This window comes from Polyodon spathula, chromosome 16, assembly GCF_017654505.1.
Source record: "Polyodon spathula isolate WHYD16114869_AA chromosome 16, ASM1765450v1, whole genome shotgun sequence".
NCBI classification, from domain to species: domain Eukaryota; kingdom Metazoa; phylum Chordata; class Actinopteri; order Acipenseriformes; family Polyodontidae; genus Polyodon; species Polyodon spathula.
In genome coordinates this window covers 23420669-23437102 of record NC_054549.1, presented here as the reverse complement: position 1 = coordinate 23437102, position 16434 = coordinate 23420669, and the positions used below count along the sequence as shown (strand labels likewise).

At 40.8% G+C, this 16434-nt stretch overlaps 1 protein-coding gene across 9 annotated transcripts in view; it reads right to left on the bottom strand.

Annotated features, from left to right (window-relative positions):
• Nucleotides 1-16434, bottom strand: part of LOC121329013 (plasma membrane calcium-transporting ATPase 3-like) — a 60839-nt gene that overhangs the window by 22895 nt on the left and 21510 nt on the right. For 3 of the 9 annotated variants that reach the window (XM_041274190.1, XM_041274193.1, XM_041274192.1), the window contains exons 5-11: nucleotides 13977-14108; nucleotides 12840-12947; nucleotides 12366-12407; nucleotides 11270-11434; nucleotides 9931-10145; nucleotides 9415-9657; nucleotides 349-590 (exon numbers count right to left, since the gene is read on the bottom strand). In XM_041274190.1, the coding sequence (XP_041130124.1) occupies nucleotides 349-590; nucleotides 9415-9657; nucleotides 9931-10145; nucleotides 11270-11434; nucleotides 12366-12407; nucleotides 12840-12947; nucleotides 13977-14108 (1147 nt within the window). The remainder of the gene's footprint in view (nucleotides 1-348; nucleotides 591-9414; nucleotides 9658-9930; nucleotides 10146-11269; nucleotides 11435-12365; nucleotides 12408-12839; nucleotides 12948-13976; nucleotides 14109-16434) is intronic. The other 6 variants (XM_041274199.1, XM_041274191.1, XM_041274195.1 and 3 more) reach the window with 2 other exon arrangements.

Here is a 16434-nt window from a genome sequence, read left to right as displayed (position 1 = left end):
CTTTGGGGCCCAACATGCTGTAGATATGGTTACAATTTTAGAGGATGAAAGAGATCATTTAGCTGCTATGCCACCTTTATGTAAAAAATTGCACCCATTCCACCTCTCGGAAAACAGCAGAAAAGGGTTTCATTTCATGATTGAAACACTCTTCGGGATAAGAGTCGGGTTAAAACAGATGGAGCCAGCGAGTTTTGGACTGTTGGAAGGCACTTTTGATTTTCAGGGCCAGAGAGACAGAGATACAGACAGTGAGACAGAAAGGCAGAGAGACAGGCAGACAGACAGAGTTCACGCACGGAGAGGAGGACAGTGGGAGAGGGGGGAGGTGTTGGGTGGGGTACGTACTTCTTGAGGATGATCTCAGAGGCCCCCTTGCTGTAGAGCCTGAACCCTCCCTCGGGTAGGCACACCACGGTGCTCATGCTCTTGCGCACAGAGTTGAAGGTGTAAACCTTGTAGAGCTTCTCTTCAGGGATCTGATCCCTCACAGCCTGGTAGTCTCTGTGCAGGTCCTGGACGAAGCCCAGCAGAGCACACTCCGTCTTATTGCCCACCTGCTTTGGCAGACCCCCCTCCTGGTCTGGGGGCTGGGGGAGACACAAACACTATCAGTTACACCACACCCTCTCAATATCTACTGCCACCAGGAAGCATCACACAGTAAGTGCAGCTATTTTATATAACTGTAATAAAAATCTAAATTATACTCACTTACTACGGCTCTGTGTACTAATATTGCTTATGTGTTCGTAAACACTGCAAATTCGTGGCCACCATCGTTTATAGAATTTTTGCGTGCAATGTACTGAACAGCTCTTTTTCGTGAACTGCCACCGTAATATCACAGCAAGCTTACAAACAGCATAAATTGCTACTCATTATACAGGACAGATCGGAATTTGCATCTCATTATAAACAGATTTGCAACGCCAAAAGTCAAGATTTAGAAATTCCTTGCGGCAAATATAATTGAGTGATATGATAAACAGAAAGAAGTAGTAGACAAATATAATACTGATCAAGCTGTGGCTTCTACAGACTTTGACCTTAATGCAACTACGGCACCGGCCAAAAAAAAAAAAATGACCTGTTAGTGAAATGGAAAAAAAATTAAAAAATTAAAAAAATCAGTAAATATTACTTAACATTTTAAATCCAAAAAACATTAAGAAAAAAAACATGGGAAGAAATAACTAACAGGATAAATTCACAGGGACCAGGAACGTCTCGAGGCTCCCAACCCTGCCCCGTGGGGGGTCCCCGGAGGACATCACGAAAAATCAAAGTTTCACATTTTCTGTGAAAATCAATCATCCCTATGACCTATGAGGGTAGCGCTCCCGACATGGTGCCTCTGTGATTCTGTGATTGGCTCAGTTTTATGGTCTCATGAGTGTGAAGTTGACAGTGGAGAGCTTACTAGTAGGAGGTTAGAAATGGGTTTGTTGTATTATAATAAATATTTAAAATAGATTTTATTAACAGGAATAAATTAGACCTTTTATTTATTTTTTACTCTTGCTTACTAGCCAGTAGCGTATCATTATTAGTTCTTTGCACAAAGCTTGAGTAGGACTAGTACCTAGCCTATGTAGTTTATCCAGGGAGTGTAACTAATAGTTAATTTTTGCTTTAAGAACTATGACGGTAGTAGAAGTAAGCAGGAAGATTTCAAAGAACATTTTTCATGATATTTTTCTTGAGCTTTGAAATGATCAGTATGTAACACTCTGTACTGTAATTATTTAATACAGTAATTATGGTTGCCTTGGATAAAGATCGTCAGCTAAATGAATTAGAAAAAATAACAAAAAACATGTAATTAGTGTACTGAATAATACTGTACTGTAATTAGTAAAATAAACAAATTAATAAAAAAAAATACAATACAGTAATAATAAATTGTAGAAATAATAAAACTGATAATAATAAAAATAATATACAAGTCATTAAGCATTACCAGACTGTAGTACACAAAACTTAATGTGTCCAAAACCCTTTTTAAAATGATCTTAGATCACATCACATATTAGTCAGTTAAAGATCTTTATTTGACTTTTAATTAAATTAAAGAACCCAGATTTTCTCTTTCTCTAAATGCCCATCTAATTTGTTTACTATGGCCTGGGCTTTTTTTTCCCCATACAAATTATTCCCCTTTTGATTACTTAGGCACTTTCTTGTAGCTCCTCTGTCCTTAAGTGAAATGGACGACCGTTTAGTGCTGGCCATGATAATACTGCAGAAATTACAGTAATAGAGAGCAAGGTCAAGTTCAAACAGCAAGAAGTTGGTCTACGAGTACGCAATATGCGTAGCACAGACCGCTGCGTGCCACCGTGGTGTGTGCGTAATAACAGGAAGTAAACACTATCAGAGTACATACGAAAAGGAGAATTTAAACAGGATTTAATAGGATTTTATTCGGTTCCATGATACTGGTTCTTTATATAGGTGTGTATGTTATATCCCAGGTACGTTGTAAATGGGTTTGGCTGTATTATAATACAACTTGGGTGGTTAAGAATGTATTTTTCCTTTCTTTCTTCCCCATTGTTGCGACTGCCTCTTTGTTTTCCAGTTCAATGAACTATTGAAATGTGACTAACTGGCTTGTTAATGAACCTGAAAATCTATTGTCGTTTCAGTTAAATCAGTCATAGGCAAGAGTCGCAAAGGGTGTTGCAAGTAAGAGAAATTAACCTGCCCATTGAAAATCGAGACATAGAATTAGGTGGGGAAAAAACTTAAAGGGCAAATGCATTGTGACCTCCATGTTCTCTCTAAAAATACACCTTCTGAAAATCAGGTTGATATTGCAGTTCAAATAATATTAAAGATTTTGTCAGCAATTTTATTATGACTTTTTCAATGTATTGTTTTTCCAGGGTATTTCCAGGCCATACCCTGGAAAAACAATACATTGAAAAAGTCTTCCAGGATTTCCATGACAGTACCAACCTAGTTTTTGGTGTAGGTGTTACAGTTCATGTGTAAAATCGGTAAATCTTTAGATTAACTAGTAAATGTGTAAATTTACCAGCTCAGTAGTCAATGTATAAAATAACTAAAGAGATGGTAGATGGTAGACCTGAAAAAAGAAACAAGGACCAGGGGTCATAAGTGAAGATTACATAAAGGGGCATTCAGAAAAGAAAATAGGAGGCACTTTTTTACACAGAGAATCGTGAGGGTCTGGAACCAACTCCCCAGTAATGTTGTTGAAGCTGACACCCTGGGATCCTTGAAGAAGCTGCTTGTTGAGATTGTGGGATCAATAAGCTACTAACAACCAAACGAGCAAGACGGGCCAAATGGCCTCCTCTCGTTTGTAAACTTTCTTATGTTCTTATGTGCTCATATTACAGGTGCTCATATGTCACTGAGAGTAGGACAAAAAAAGGCTTGCCAACTTGCAAGAATAGTACTTGCCGAAGACCACTGTATTTAAGTTATCAATTAAAGTGAACACAGTAATTAATGAGTCTTCACTGAAATAGATTTTTGTTTTTTTGTTTTTTTTACACTACAGATGTTTGTCTCCACCAGAAAACCTATTGTCCAGGGTTTCAAAAAAAGGAAGAAATACAGCTGTTTTTAAAGGAAAACAACAACCATGAATTAGTGTATCTTCATTTAATAGATATTTTTCAGCAATTTTCAAAAAAGAACTTCATAACTGTCCTAGGATCTGTGTCAGCTCCATTAGATTGTCAAATTTCTAAATCAGGCATAAATAGAGACAGATACAGTGCCTAGAGGAAATATTCACCCCCCTTTTACAGTTTCACAGTTTGTTGTGTTACAACCTGAAATCTTGATGCATTTAAATTGGATTTTTTTTCCTTTGATTTACACAACCTACTCAACACTTCGAAGAGACATGAGAATTTTTATTGTGAAACAACAATTAATGAAAAAAAAAAAAAAAACTGAAATGTCTTGATTAGATAAGTATTCAACCCCCTGAGTCAATACTTGGTAAAACTACCTTTGGCAGCAATTACAGCTGTGAGTCTTTTGGGGTAAGTCTCTACCAGGTTTGCACATCTGGATCACGCAATATTCGTCCATTCTTCTTGGCAAAATTGTTCAAGCTCTGTCAAGTTGGATGGGGATCGTTGGTGGACAGCAATCTTTAAGTCTTGCCATGACTCTCTGTCCCAGTCTTAGGTCTTTTGTAGAATGAAGCAGGTTTTCCTCAAGGATTTGCCTGTATCCACTTTGTCCTCTACCCTGACAAGCTTCCCAGTCCCTGCCAATGAAAAGCATCCCCATAGCATGATGCTGCCACCACCATGCTTCACAGTAGGGATGGTGTTACCTGGGTGAGTGCTGGTTGGATTTGTGTCAGATATAACACTTTGCATTTAGGTCAAATTTTTGTTTCATCAGACCACAGAATCTTTTGCCACATCTTTTCAGAGTCTCCCACATGGCTTTTTGCAAATTCCAAGTGGGATTTTACATGGGCTTTTTTCAGAAATGGCTTCGCCACTCTTCCATACAGGCCAGATTTGTGGAGTACCTTAGCTATTGACACACAGACAATTTCTCCCATCTCAACCATGGAATGCTGTAGGTCTTTCAGAGTTGTCATTGGCCTCTTGGTGGCTTCTCTCACCAATACCCTTCTTACCCGGCTGCTCAGTTTGGGAGGACAGCCTCCTCTTTTCAGATTCTGGGGGGTGCGGTATACCTTCCACTTCTTAATGATCAACTTGACTGTGCTCCAAGGGATATTCAATGCCTCTGAAATCTTTTTATATCCCCTCCCCTGATCTTTGCCTTTCCACAACTTTATCCCAGAGTTGTTTTGAAAGCTCCTTCATCTTCATGGTAGTATCTTTGCTTTGAATACACTACCCAACTGTGGGACCTTACAGAGGCAGTGAACCACTTTTATCGCACACAGATGGACTCCATTTAACTTATTGTGTGAATTCTGATGACAATTGGTTGCATCTGGACATTGACCTTTTTGTTTTTAAGCCACTCCAGTGTGGCTTTGGCTGTATGTTTGGGGTCATTGTCCTGCTGGAAGATGAATCTTCTCCCAAAACCCAAGTCTCTTGCAGACTTCAGCAGGTTTTCCTCCAGGATTTCTCTGTACTTTGCTACATCCATTTTGCCCTCTATCTTCACAAGCTTTCCAGGCCTCGATGCAGAGAAGCATCCCCACAGCATGATGCTGCCATCATCATGCTTCACGGTAGGGATGGTGTTCTCAGGATGATGTGGGGTGTTAGGCTTGCGCCAAACATAACGCTTGGCGTTGAGGCCAAAAAGCTCTATTTTGGTCTCATCAGACCTAGAATCTTCTTCCACCTGGCCGAGATTTGATGAGAGTCTTTTTTCAACAATGGCTTTATTTTTGCCACTCTCCCATTAATGCCAGTTTTGTGAAAGCACCCGGGCTATTACTGCCATATGCACAGTGTCTCCCAGCTCAGCCGTGGAAGACTATAACTCCTTTAGAGTTGCCATAGGCCTCTTGGTGGCCACCATGACTAGTGCCCTTCTCGCCCGGATATTCAGTTTTTGAGGACGGCCTGTTCTAGACAGATTCATAGTTGTGTCATATTCTCTCCATTTCTTAATAATGGACTTTACTGTGCTCCGGAGGATATTCAAGGCCTTGGAAATGTTCTTATATCCTACCCCTGATTGGTGCTTTTGAAGAACCTTATTCCGGATTTGCTTTGAATGTTCCTTCATCTTCATCATGTAGTTTTTGTTAGGAAATGTACTAACCAACTGTGGGACCTCCCAGAGACAGGTGTATTTAACCTGAAATCATGTGAAACCTTAATTGCACACAGGTGGACTTCATTCAACTAATTATGTGACATCTAAAGACAATTGGTTGCACCAGAGCTTATTTAGGTGTGTCATAGCAAAAGTGGTGAATACTTGTACTCAATAATACTTAATTATTTTCTGTTTTATGTTTGTAATTAATTTAGAACAATTTGTAAATTTTATTTTTCACTTCGACATTATGGACATTTTTGTGTTGATTAATGGCAAAAACTCCTAATTAAATCTATTTTGATTCCATGCTGTGACACAATAAAATGTGGAAAAGTCCAAGGGGGTGAATACTTTTGAGAGCCACTGTAAACCAAAAGTTGTACCTATTAACCTCATTAAAATGGTGACACACCAGGGAAGCCTTTCAAAACTCTTAATCAGTCTGCGATCTATCCAGCTGTACTGTGTTGAGGAAAGTGCTATTGATAAGTTTGATTGGCTTTTGTCTTCAAATCTTCAAACTTTGCCATTATCCAGGATAGTTCACTAAGTTGCTACACCACAGAATACTGTCATGTTTCTGCCACAAGCAACCTCTCTGCCATTGTTTCAGTCCAGGCTGCACAAGTTTGCAAGAATACTCGGAGGATGTCAGAATTAAATCAGGTGCAACACCAGATGTATCTCTTTGTATAATTGAAAATAAGGAAGTACCCAAGGCCAAGAACGTGAGCCCTTTGGCTCAGTCGATGAGGAAGTCAATGAAAACTCTGTGAATGGTCAGATAAACAACCACAGAAATCACTCTCAACAGCCTGCAATTTGAAGACTGGCTAGCAGTCATGTATGACAATCACTGGTGGTAAGCTAATGTCATTGTGGTAAATGTCGAACATCAAGACCTGAAAGTGCAATTTCTACAGCTTCGTGGCCCATTCAAAAATGTATTCTTTTTTCTGTAGAAACAATAACTTTGCTCTAACTCCAAAACAAAACTTACCTTAATCTAAATATTAAGAAGCAACTAAGCAATTTAGAGTTGTGACCATATGAAAGAAGAAATAAGACTAATTTGAATGTTAGATTTTCTCTTTTGTTCATTTTTATAATCACAATAAACAACAATGTTTGTGGCTTTATCTAAACTTTCTAATAAACTACTGTTTTAAGTTTTAATGAGAACGTCTTTGTTTTGCTGTATATTCACCTCCATCAGACATTGCGACAACTCTGTCAAGTACATGTCAACACTGCTAAAACGGTTCTTATTTTATAAGTTTAAAATATACTTAAAATATAATAGTTTTTGGATTCCCGATTGGGTCTGGTAAAGACGCTTCACGTGGAGTACATGTTGCACCCTAGAGGGTGGACGTTAACGATAAAAAAAAATAATAATAATAAAAAAAAGTTTCTTAAAGATAAGAGTTTTGGATTCCATAAAAATTTAGTACTGGGTGTATTTTGCATACAGTTCTACAAAAAAAAATATATCCCACCGTCACAAGGACAGTAGATTGGTGACGTCAGAACATGGAACTAATATACGGACGACTGGTGATATGATGATTGCACTGCTGTGCAGTTATTTAAACAGAAATAAAAGGTTTGGACAGAAAACACAGCACTTGTGGCCAAAATAAAAAGGTAAACAAAACTGACAACACTAAACAAGACAGTGGATGAACGCTAAACACACAAGTAGAGTGCTGGCCCTCCAGGCACTCGTAGCAATCATTTTTATTTTAAATGACCTCTTCTCTCTCTCACCCGTTCTCCACTTCCCGAACGCACAACCCCGAGTGAGTGAAAACATGCTGATTTTATGCAGCTGTACCGAGACTCGACTGCTAATCAGTCATTCAATTGGAGTCTTGGTACAACTACACGTGAATTTATTTAGTGCAATTCCCTGTGCTCACATATTATTACATTTTACCTTTTAAGTGCTGTGCAATCCTCGTGCCTAAATACAAATATATATTTTAAATGTATATGTATGCTCATAACACATATTATATCCTGTATATCCTGTGAACCAACTGAAATACACCAATATTAACACTATACATACAACATATAACACAAAAATATGCACAGGGGCAGGGCGCACTGCCACACCTACTTTTTTTTCTTGTGCAGTGCAATGCGTTTTTCAGCTAAAAAAAAAAAAAAAGCCCTCAAACTAACTAAAAAATGCTTTTTATATTGTCTGAAGGAGTTGACAAAATCTATGTTATCAATTGCATTAATTGTTTTTTTTTTTAAATGTAAAAATGCCATGGTCTGCTGGTGGAACTTTTACATAAATTATTAATTAATACTATGGACTACTTAAAAAGCATTTGATCAATTTAAACTTGGTTTTAAGAAGAAAAATAAATCCTACTTTGTCCCTACTGTCAAAAACCATTGGTGGACAGGTGCTCATATGCACAGGTGCTCTTTCACAGATCCGTCTACAGGTATCTGTATTGCTTTGTACTGATGTAAGGATTCTGAAACTCTTGCCTATGTATTGCCTTGTAGGGAGTAGCTGGCTTTTCATAACTCAGAGTACAGTTGTGACCTCGGATGGATGATAAAACCTTTGTTTCTGCTTAATAAGCTGTTTTGCTCTGATGTACAAACCATAATCAAACCGATTAAAACTATTTACTTTTGTAAAGAGTGACATGCTGTAACTTTTGTAAGTGTCACAAATGCATAATAACACACTATACAATTGGAACATGCACCTTGTGTGGGGCAGTGTACACATTGTTCCAGTTAAATGGCATAAGGACTTATTGTTTCATCAGCCTTTGTTGCTTTTCATTATGCAACCCATTACTTATGCTTCCCATTTAAATGGTAAAGAAATCATTGAAAGTGTCTGTGAACGTTGTGTGATTTTCCTGTGTTTAATATAATCTCTGAATCAACGCATGGGTAAAAAAAAATTAAGCTGTACATAGCTGGTACACATCAGTAGTTTGCAATCACCAGCTTTGTTGTTCAACCTTGTCATGCGTGGGTATAGTGCTATGCTGCTTGTGAGAATTCAGCAAAACTCATAGCATTGTTCTTAAATGTAAAACTTCTTGTTATGTGGGTTTCTGCTGACATTGGTAAAGTGAAGAAGAAACGCAAATGTTAACTTTTCATGTGCTTTGTCTTGCACCATGCTAGGGAAATAATACCAAACTTGGGAAATTACGTAAGCTAGCTGTATATCTGTACGAAGTAATTTCTTGGCTCAGCTCTGAAACATTTACACTGATGCCATCTCAGAAAGTACCATCTCTGTGCCATGCTGGCTCAGAAAAAAAAGCCAACATCTCTGATGCCATGAAAGCTCAGCTTGGCTCAGAAGTAAATAACATCTACACTGATGACAGCTCAGAACACCATCAATTGAGACTTGTGTGTGAGATCACTGATGTATCGCATTTGATTTGCTTTGCTCCTGTTTGCATTTTGATTCCTGAATAAACTATTTTTGATTGACTTTTTCTGAAGAGGATTAATTATTTTTGAGAAGAAATCTTACACTGGTTTGTGAATTGCTTCAGTCACTCACCAGTATATTGGTTGTGTACATTCTGTGCTAGCTTGTACACTGGTTTCTAGTAAGCGCTGTGGTGTACTGGTGTGCTTACTGGTTTGTGCACTCACCATTATCTTGGTGGTGTAGGCGCTGTTGACGGCGATGGCGCTGACTAGCACGTCCAGTATCATTGGGCTCAGCACTCCGGGGCCCGGTACCTCCCGGTAGGTGACATCACCCACATGGGACTGCACCACGGTCATGCGGTTAGTGGTCAGTGTGCCTGTCTTGTCAGAGCAGATGGCTGTGGCATTGCCCATTGTCTCACACGCATCCAGGTGACGCACCAGGTTGTTATCCTTCATCATTTTCTACAGGGAGAGCAAGTCATACTGTTAAGTACAGCATATTACACATGGTCAGTATAAATGTAAATTTACTACCTAAACTAATTATACATGCGTGACTTGTCATACCAGTGAAGATCATTCGAATTTAATTTGTACTGACACAGAGAGACACACAGACAAAGAGACACTGAACCAAAAGGGGGTTGTGATTTTAGGACTTGGATTTTTGGGGTGTGTGAAGTTGGAGGTTTGGGGTTTGTGATTGTGGGGATGGGTGTGATTTTGGGGTTCTACCTTGACGGAGTATGCCAGCGAGATGGTGACAGCCAAGGGAAGCCCCTCAGGCACAGCCACAACCAGCACAGTCACCCCGATAATGAAGAATTTGACAAAGTACTGGACATAAACTGGGGTGCACTCTGTCAGCCACACCCTGCCCTCAATCACGAAGGTCTCGATCACAAAGTACAGCACCAGGATTATCACTGTGATTGCAGACATGACCAGACCTGGAGACACAGGAGAGATAGGGTTATAAAGTGCAGGCCACCAGAACTGTCCTGTGTACAGCAGGCAATATCAGTGTAAGACACTAGACTAACAATACGTTGGCTTATCGTAGTACTACTGTACTGTGTCCATTTTAAGCCATACTCAGGTATCACTCCTTCATGTGTCAGGCATCGGTCCTGCTCGAGTCACTCGTCAGGCATCAGTCCTCCAAGTTTTTTTTTGGTTTTTTTTGATGGGAGAGTGAGGAGTTGGGCGGAGCCATCTAAATCACCCAATCAAACAAGGGCAAAAAACTTTCAATGCTTCCATTGGATGACACAAATGTCAATCAACTGTTCAACAAGTAGATCGTACTAAGTTATTGTGGTGGTGAGTAAGAAGTTGTTAAAGAAAAGATGATTGTATAATTTATAATTTTTTCAATTTAATAATTGTTTTATTTCTATTTTGTTCACCCTAAAAGTTTAAAAAAATTAACACTGAACAAGAAATGAACAGCACGACAAGCTTGGGAGAGAATTGCAGGAAGCTACATTACTGTATCCCTAGAACTTATTTTAGTTGTGGGATAATTTGTATGTAAAGTTATAGGTTTCATATTTGCATATTTGATAAATGATGGGAGTTATGTCTGATGTCATATGCTGAGAATTTGACTTACAATTTAAATCCAAGCGAATTCAAATAATTAAATTGCATATCGTAACTTAACGCAAATAAAGAAAGAATTGGTAAAATGCATCAATTAATCAGCAGCTACAATGTATTGTTAGCAATTAGTTTACATTTTCATGATTTTCTTTAATTATAATCATCCTTTTACTCACTCAATAACTTACTCACCCACCACAATAACTTAATGCCATCTACTTGTCAAACATTTGATTGACATTTGTGTCATACAATGGAAGCATTGAAAGTTTTTTTGCTCTTGTTTGACTGGGTGATTTAGAAGACTTCGTCCAAACCCTCACTCTCCCCTTAAAAAAAACAAAAACAAAAAAACCTTGGAGGACTGATGCCTGACGACTGACGACTGATGCCCAACACAGTAAGGAGTGACACCTCCCTCTCTCCCCGCTCTTTCCGCGCTCTCTCCCTCCTTTCTCCCCCCTCTCACCTGCTTTCCCGATCTGCACTGCCAGCTTAGTGAGTTTGCCCTGTAGGACGGATTTCTCTTTCTTGTTCACGTTGCTCCTCTTCTTCTCTTTCTCCTCCACCTCCCCCCCCTCTGCACTCTTTAGGGGCTGCATCTCCATAGCGACAGCACCATCTTGTTTCTTAGCTGAGAGGGGAAGGGAGGGGGGAGGGGGGAGAGGGGAGAAAGCAACAGAGAGGGAAGAGGAGAGATGGGAGAGAGAAAGGGAGAGGGGAAAAAAGAGAGGGGAGAGAAAAAGGGAGAGGGGAGAGAGAAGGCAGAGGAAAGAGAGGGGGAGAGAGGAGATGGGAGAGAGGGGAGAAAGGAGAGAGAAAGGGTAGAAGGAAAAAGAGAGGAGGGGAAAGAAAGGGAAGAGAGGAGAGAGGGGAGAAAGGAGAGGGAGGGATGAGATGGGAGAGAGAGGGGAGAAATAGGGGGAGTGGGGAGATGGTAGAGAGGGGAGAAAGGAGAGGTGAGATGGGAGACAAAGGGGAGAGGGCAAAAAGAGAGAGGGGAGAGAGGCGAAAGGAGTGTTAGTAAGCTGACTTCCAGTAAAGTCAATCTGCCACTCAACTTTGACTCAAAAACTAGAGAATATCATCTCTTGTACACTGTACAGCACACATCTACTATCCCACAATATTCAAACACACTGCCCAATAACCTATAGGGAGTTGGAGTGTTCTCGCTCATTGTGACACAACGATAATGACCTGCTAATGCGCCAGTACGGATTACACTTCTGAAGTGAGACCATTTGACCAGTAGGGGGTGTGCAGCTCTTTCGGTCCCCTCTGAAACTAAGTTCCCATGTAATAACACTCAGTTGCAGAGAGAGCCGAAATTAAAGTGGCACACTGCCTAGTGGCCATTTTTAAAACCACTTCAGAAAACAATTCAACCTGTGAGTCTTTTCAGAAGCTGTAGCCCTCCCTAGAAAAAGGCCATTTGTTTCTTGCAGCTGGTTAATTGTGATAGAGGAGAATGAGAGCACACACACTACAGGACATTACAAAGGTGAGAAGCTGATTGTCAGAGATCCCTCGCTTTCTTTCTTGTGGCGTGAGTGCATTATTACCTTTGTTGAGATTGTTTTCCATCACTCCATCCTGCTGCTTTCCTGAATGAAAGAGGGATGAGAAACATAGAAACAGATGAGTAGAGAAACAGAGCGCAGAGGGAGGAGAGACAAGATGGCAGCCGGACTCATGAACACAAAAACACAGCCTGTGAGACTATGAGAATAGTGAGCCTCCACCAGGTGGGTCTGAACACAGACTTGTAGCTGGGAATCGTCTCTGCGAACCCCTGAGAGCAGGGGGGGGGGGGGGGGGGGGGGGGGGAAAGGGGGAAGGGTGTGTGAAGTGGGGGTTGTGGGGGTGTGAGGGGGTGTGACGTACCGTTTTTTTGTGCAGCTGGTGTGGGTTTGTCGGTGCACCTCCCCCTTCCCACAACACTTCCCCACACCACACAGGAGGAGAGGGTAGAAGTAGGGAATAGGGTAAGGGGAGAGGAGTCCCACCCACAGTGGGGTGTGAGGGGGGTGACGTACCGTTTGTGAAGCTGGTGTGTTTGTCGGGGGCACTGGTGGGTGCAGCAGCAGCAGCAGGTACGGAGTTTGCAACTGCAGAGTCAGCTGGAGGGGTCGGGGGGGTGGGGGCTAGAGAGTAACGGAGCGGGTCAGGATTTTGGGAGTTGTCATGGTGGGTCATATTTCAGAGGTAGGGGAGAGGTTAGAGAGTAGGGGAGAAGGGGGAGTAGGGTAGAGGGGAGAAGGGTGCAGGTAACAGGGGAGCAGGAGAGAGGGGTAGGAAGTAGGGAATAGGGGTGAGAGCCCTCAGTCCTCCCCTCTTATTTCCAGGGGGAGGGGGATTGGGGGGGTTGTTACGGGAGGTGAAAGTAAAACAGGGATGAGAAACAGAAAGAAAAAAGAAAAGAAAATGAGTAAATCAACAGTGAGGAAGGGCAGAGGCGCAGGCCGGCTCTCTATCTGTTTGCCCAGGGCACACAGGGAACGCTCTCTCCGGCGAGTTCACTGACTCACTTCTGAGTGTTCCACACATCTCTCTAGTAATCATCTCCAAATGAGTCAACGCAGTGTTTTAAACCTCCATTAAACCCGGCTGGCTACAACATCTCCTGAGAATTCAATTTCCCAAATCAAAACAGAACCCCAGGTGAACCACAAAACGGGATGAAGCACAAAACACTGCTGAGGGGACATAGCAAGTGTAACAGATTACCTGGAATAAGGCATGGGAACTAAGAATTAGAATGAACCCAATGTACACACACACACACACACACACACACACACACACACACACACAGATACAGACACATACACACACACACACACAGGACTGTTGACCCGGATTTCTGCTGTGTTTATCTCCCCAGACCCGCTGGCAGCCTCTCTATCTGTATTCTGAGAATATTTCATGAGCTGCCAGTCAATAATTCAGAGTATCAGTGTGTATTTCTGTGTTTGTGTGTATTTCTGTGTCTGCTTCTGTGTCTTCCTGTGTTTCTATGTGTTTGCTTGTTTCTGTGTTTGTGTTTTTCTGTGTTTGCTTGTGTTTCAGTGTTTGTGTTTGTCTTTGTGTTTGCGTGTTTCTGTGTTTGTGTTTTTCTGTGTGTTTGCGTGTGTTTCTATGTTTTGTGTGTTTCTGTGTTTCTGCATTCATACCTTTCTTCTCCTTTTTCTCCTCCTCTTCCTCTCCTTCCCCCGCTCCCAGTAAAGTGAAGATGATCCCACTCTGAGAGTTCACTCCCACAGCAGTGACTACCATCCTCCCAGAGCCCTCCATCACGTGGGTCCCTGAAACCAGTACAAGAAACCAGTCAGAGCGGTAACACCATCCAGCAACACGAGAGTGAGGGGAAAGAGGAGAGAGGGGAGTAGGGAGAGGAGAAAGAGAGGTGAGCAGGGATGCCATTTCAGAAAAAAATTGGGGGGGGGGGGGGGGGGGGGGGCAAAGTTGTGTCAACATTGAACATTCATTGTCCCAAATAGCATCATGAATGATAAAAAAATATAGCATGTCAAAATACGCAATTAGGGCTTCAATGCGTCCGTAGTGATGACCTCCCAACTGGTGACACTGCCCAGTGCTACGTCAAGTGGTGGGACACTGTCAATAGGCGCTCACAGTTCAATATTGGCTGAAAAACCCTGCTGTTGCACAGGAGACCCAATGGAAGGGTCTGGGAAGCTACTTTCTTCAGACCCAGAAGTTCCTGGAACATTACTACCACTGTAACAATCACCACACAGGGAATGCCAGTAAGTTGGGACAGAACTATTCACAAATGCAACCGTGCAGATCAATAATTGTGTTGCATAAGAAAAAAAAACCAAACAAACAAATAGTGAAGAATCATACATAATTAATTCAAATTAGGTAACAGTAGAATCATGGGCTTTTCAATCAAGAAAGAAAAAAACACAAAAAAAGAACATCTGAGTTATTCAATGTTTAGAACTTCCCAGTGTATACTGTGTTAAGTCCAAGTTTTTCCAGAATTGCAGAGGCAGGAAGTACAATGATGCAGTGCCACAGTCTGAGAATAAAAACAAACATCCAAAAAAGAGAAATATGGAAAGATCTTACCAGTCCACGCTGCTATAGTCCCGCACAGATAATAATCCCCCAAAAAATCCAGAAGAAAAGAACACCTGGTTCATGCAGGAAAGGAAAGCCAACAAATCCTCAAAAAATCTGGTTTGCAAACCTTGGTTCCCCCCCCAAAAAAATAACTCATTGCAGATGGTAAAACCAACAGGCATTTTCTGGCATCACCACATCACCTTCTCCCCTGAAATTACCTTTTACTTTATTTGAAAGCACACCTGATTTAAAAGGATTTCTCAGGCACAAACCCAGGGGCACTGGCCACCTGGTGGACAAAAAGAATATTGCTTTCTTTTAACTTAGGTACAGGTTAAACATAATTAATATTTCCATATATACTTTGGCAAGCAACCGGTTATTTATTTATTAATTTGTGTAGTTATTATACACCGTGAGAGCTCTGTTGAGCTGAAAGAGCTATTGCATTGTCAATATTTTGAACCTCCTTCGTCTCAGATACAGGTTGACCTTTCCGCTTACAGGGTTCGACATTAACCATGGCCCGGTGGCCCGGGGCCGGTAGAGAGCGCAGTTTGCCTTTTCTGCATTGTTCTGTTTAACATTTAATATGTCTTTATATTCATCATAATGTTAAAATACCTTTCTAATTTCAATGTTACTCAAGTTTGGATTACTTATTTTAGCACTTGCTATATACATTATTTTATTTCAGTTTACACATTCAAAAGTTCATCGGTGCCATGCTCCCAGAAACTGTTTCAAGCTGCTGTGTACGGTCATTACAGCGGAACACATGCAGGGATCTGTTAACATTAACTAAAAACAAGGCAATAAAATTGGCAACAATTTCAAACAGAATACGATTACTGTAGAATGTTGCTATTACAAGTATTGCATAATTAGGGTCCTTATGTTTAATATACAAATAACATCGGGTTTAAGACTGACATAACACTTGTTAAACATCAGCATTAAAAAAATTAATAAAAGAAAGACGCATTTGCTTCTACTAGTAGCTAATGTCTAAGTTTTCTTTGTGTACTCAAATATGTAATATGCTATTCAAATATTTTTATTTTATTTTTGTGTAATCATGTATTTGACTACACTGACCCATCCCTAATTATAATAATTTAGTTTTAGCTTGGCTGTGACCATATGGTAACAGCTTGGTTGTGGGATGGCTTGTGAAAAAATTAGTATCATTTGTACACATTCATTTTCTGACAAGCACACAAATGAGTGCACGATAAATGGCTGAAGTAACATATATGGAAAGGCTTCATGTGCCACTTTCTTTTGAGACGTGGGCTCTCTTTGGTTTCCATACACAATTAGAAACATACTGAAAATAAAAACCATCATGACAAAATATACAAATACATTAGGCCAGATAAAATTGCATATAGACCAGTAAGAACACTAGCTCAGTGGCCCAAGGGGCCAGTAGTTAAAAATCTAAATGTAGAGCCCTGCGCTTGGGCACCAGAACGTAACTGGAGTAGAACCCTTCCTCCAACTGGAGGGGGTCTATCATGTGACTAGCCTGTT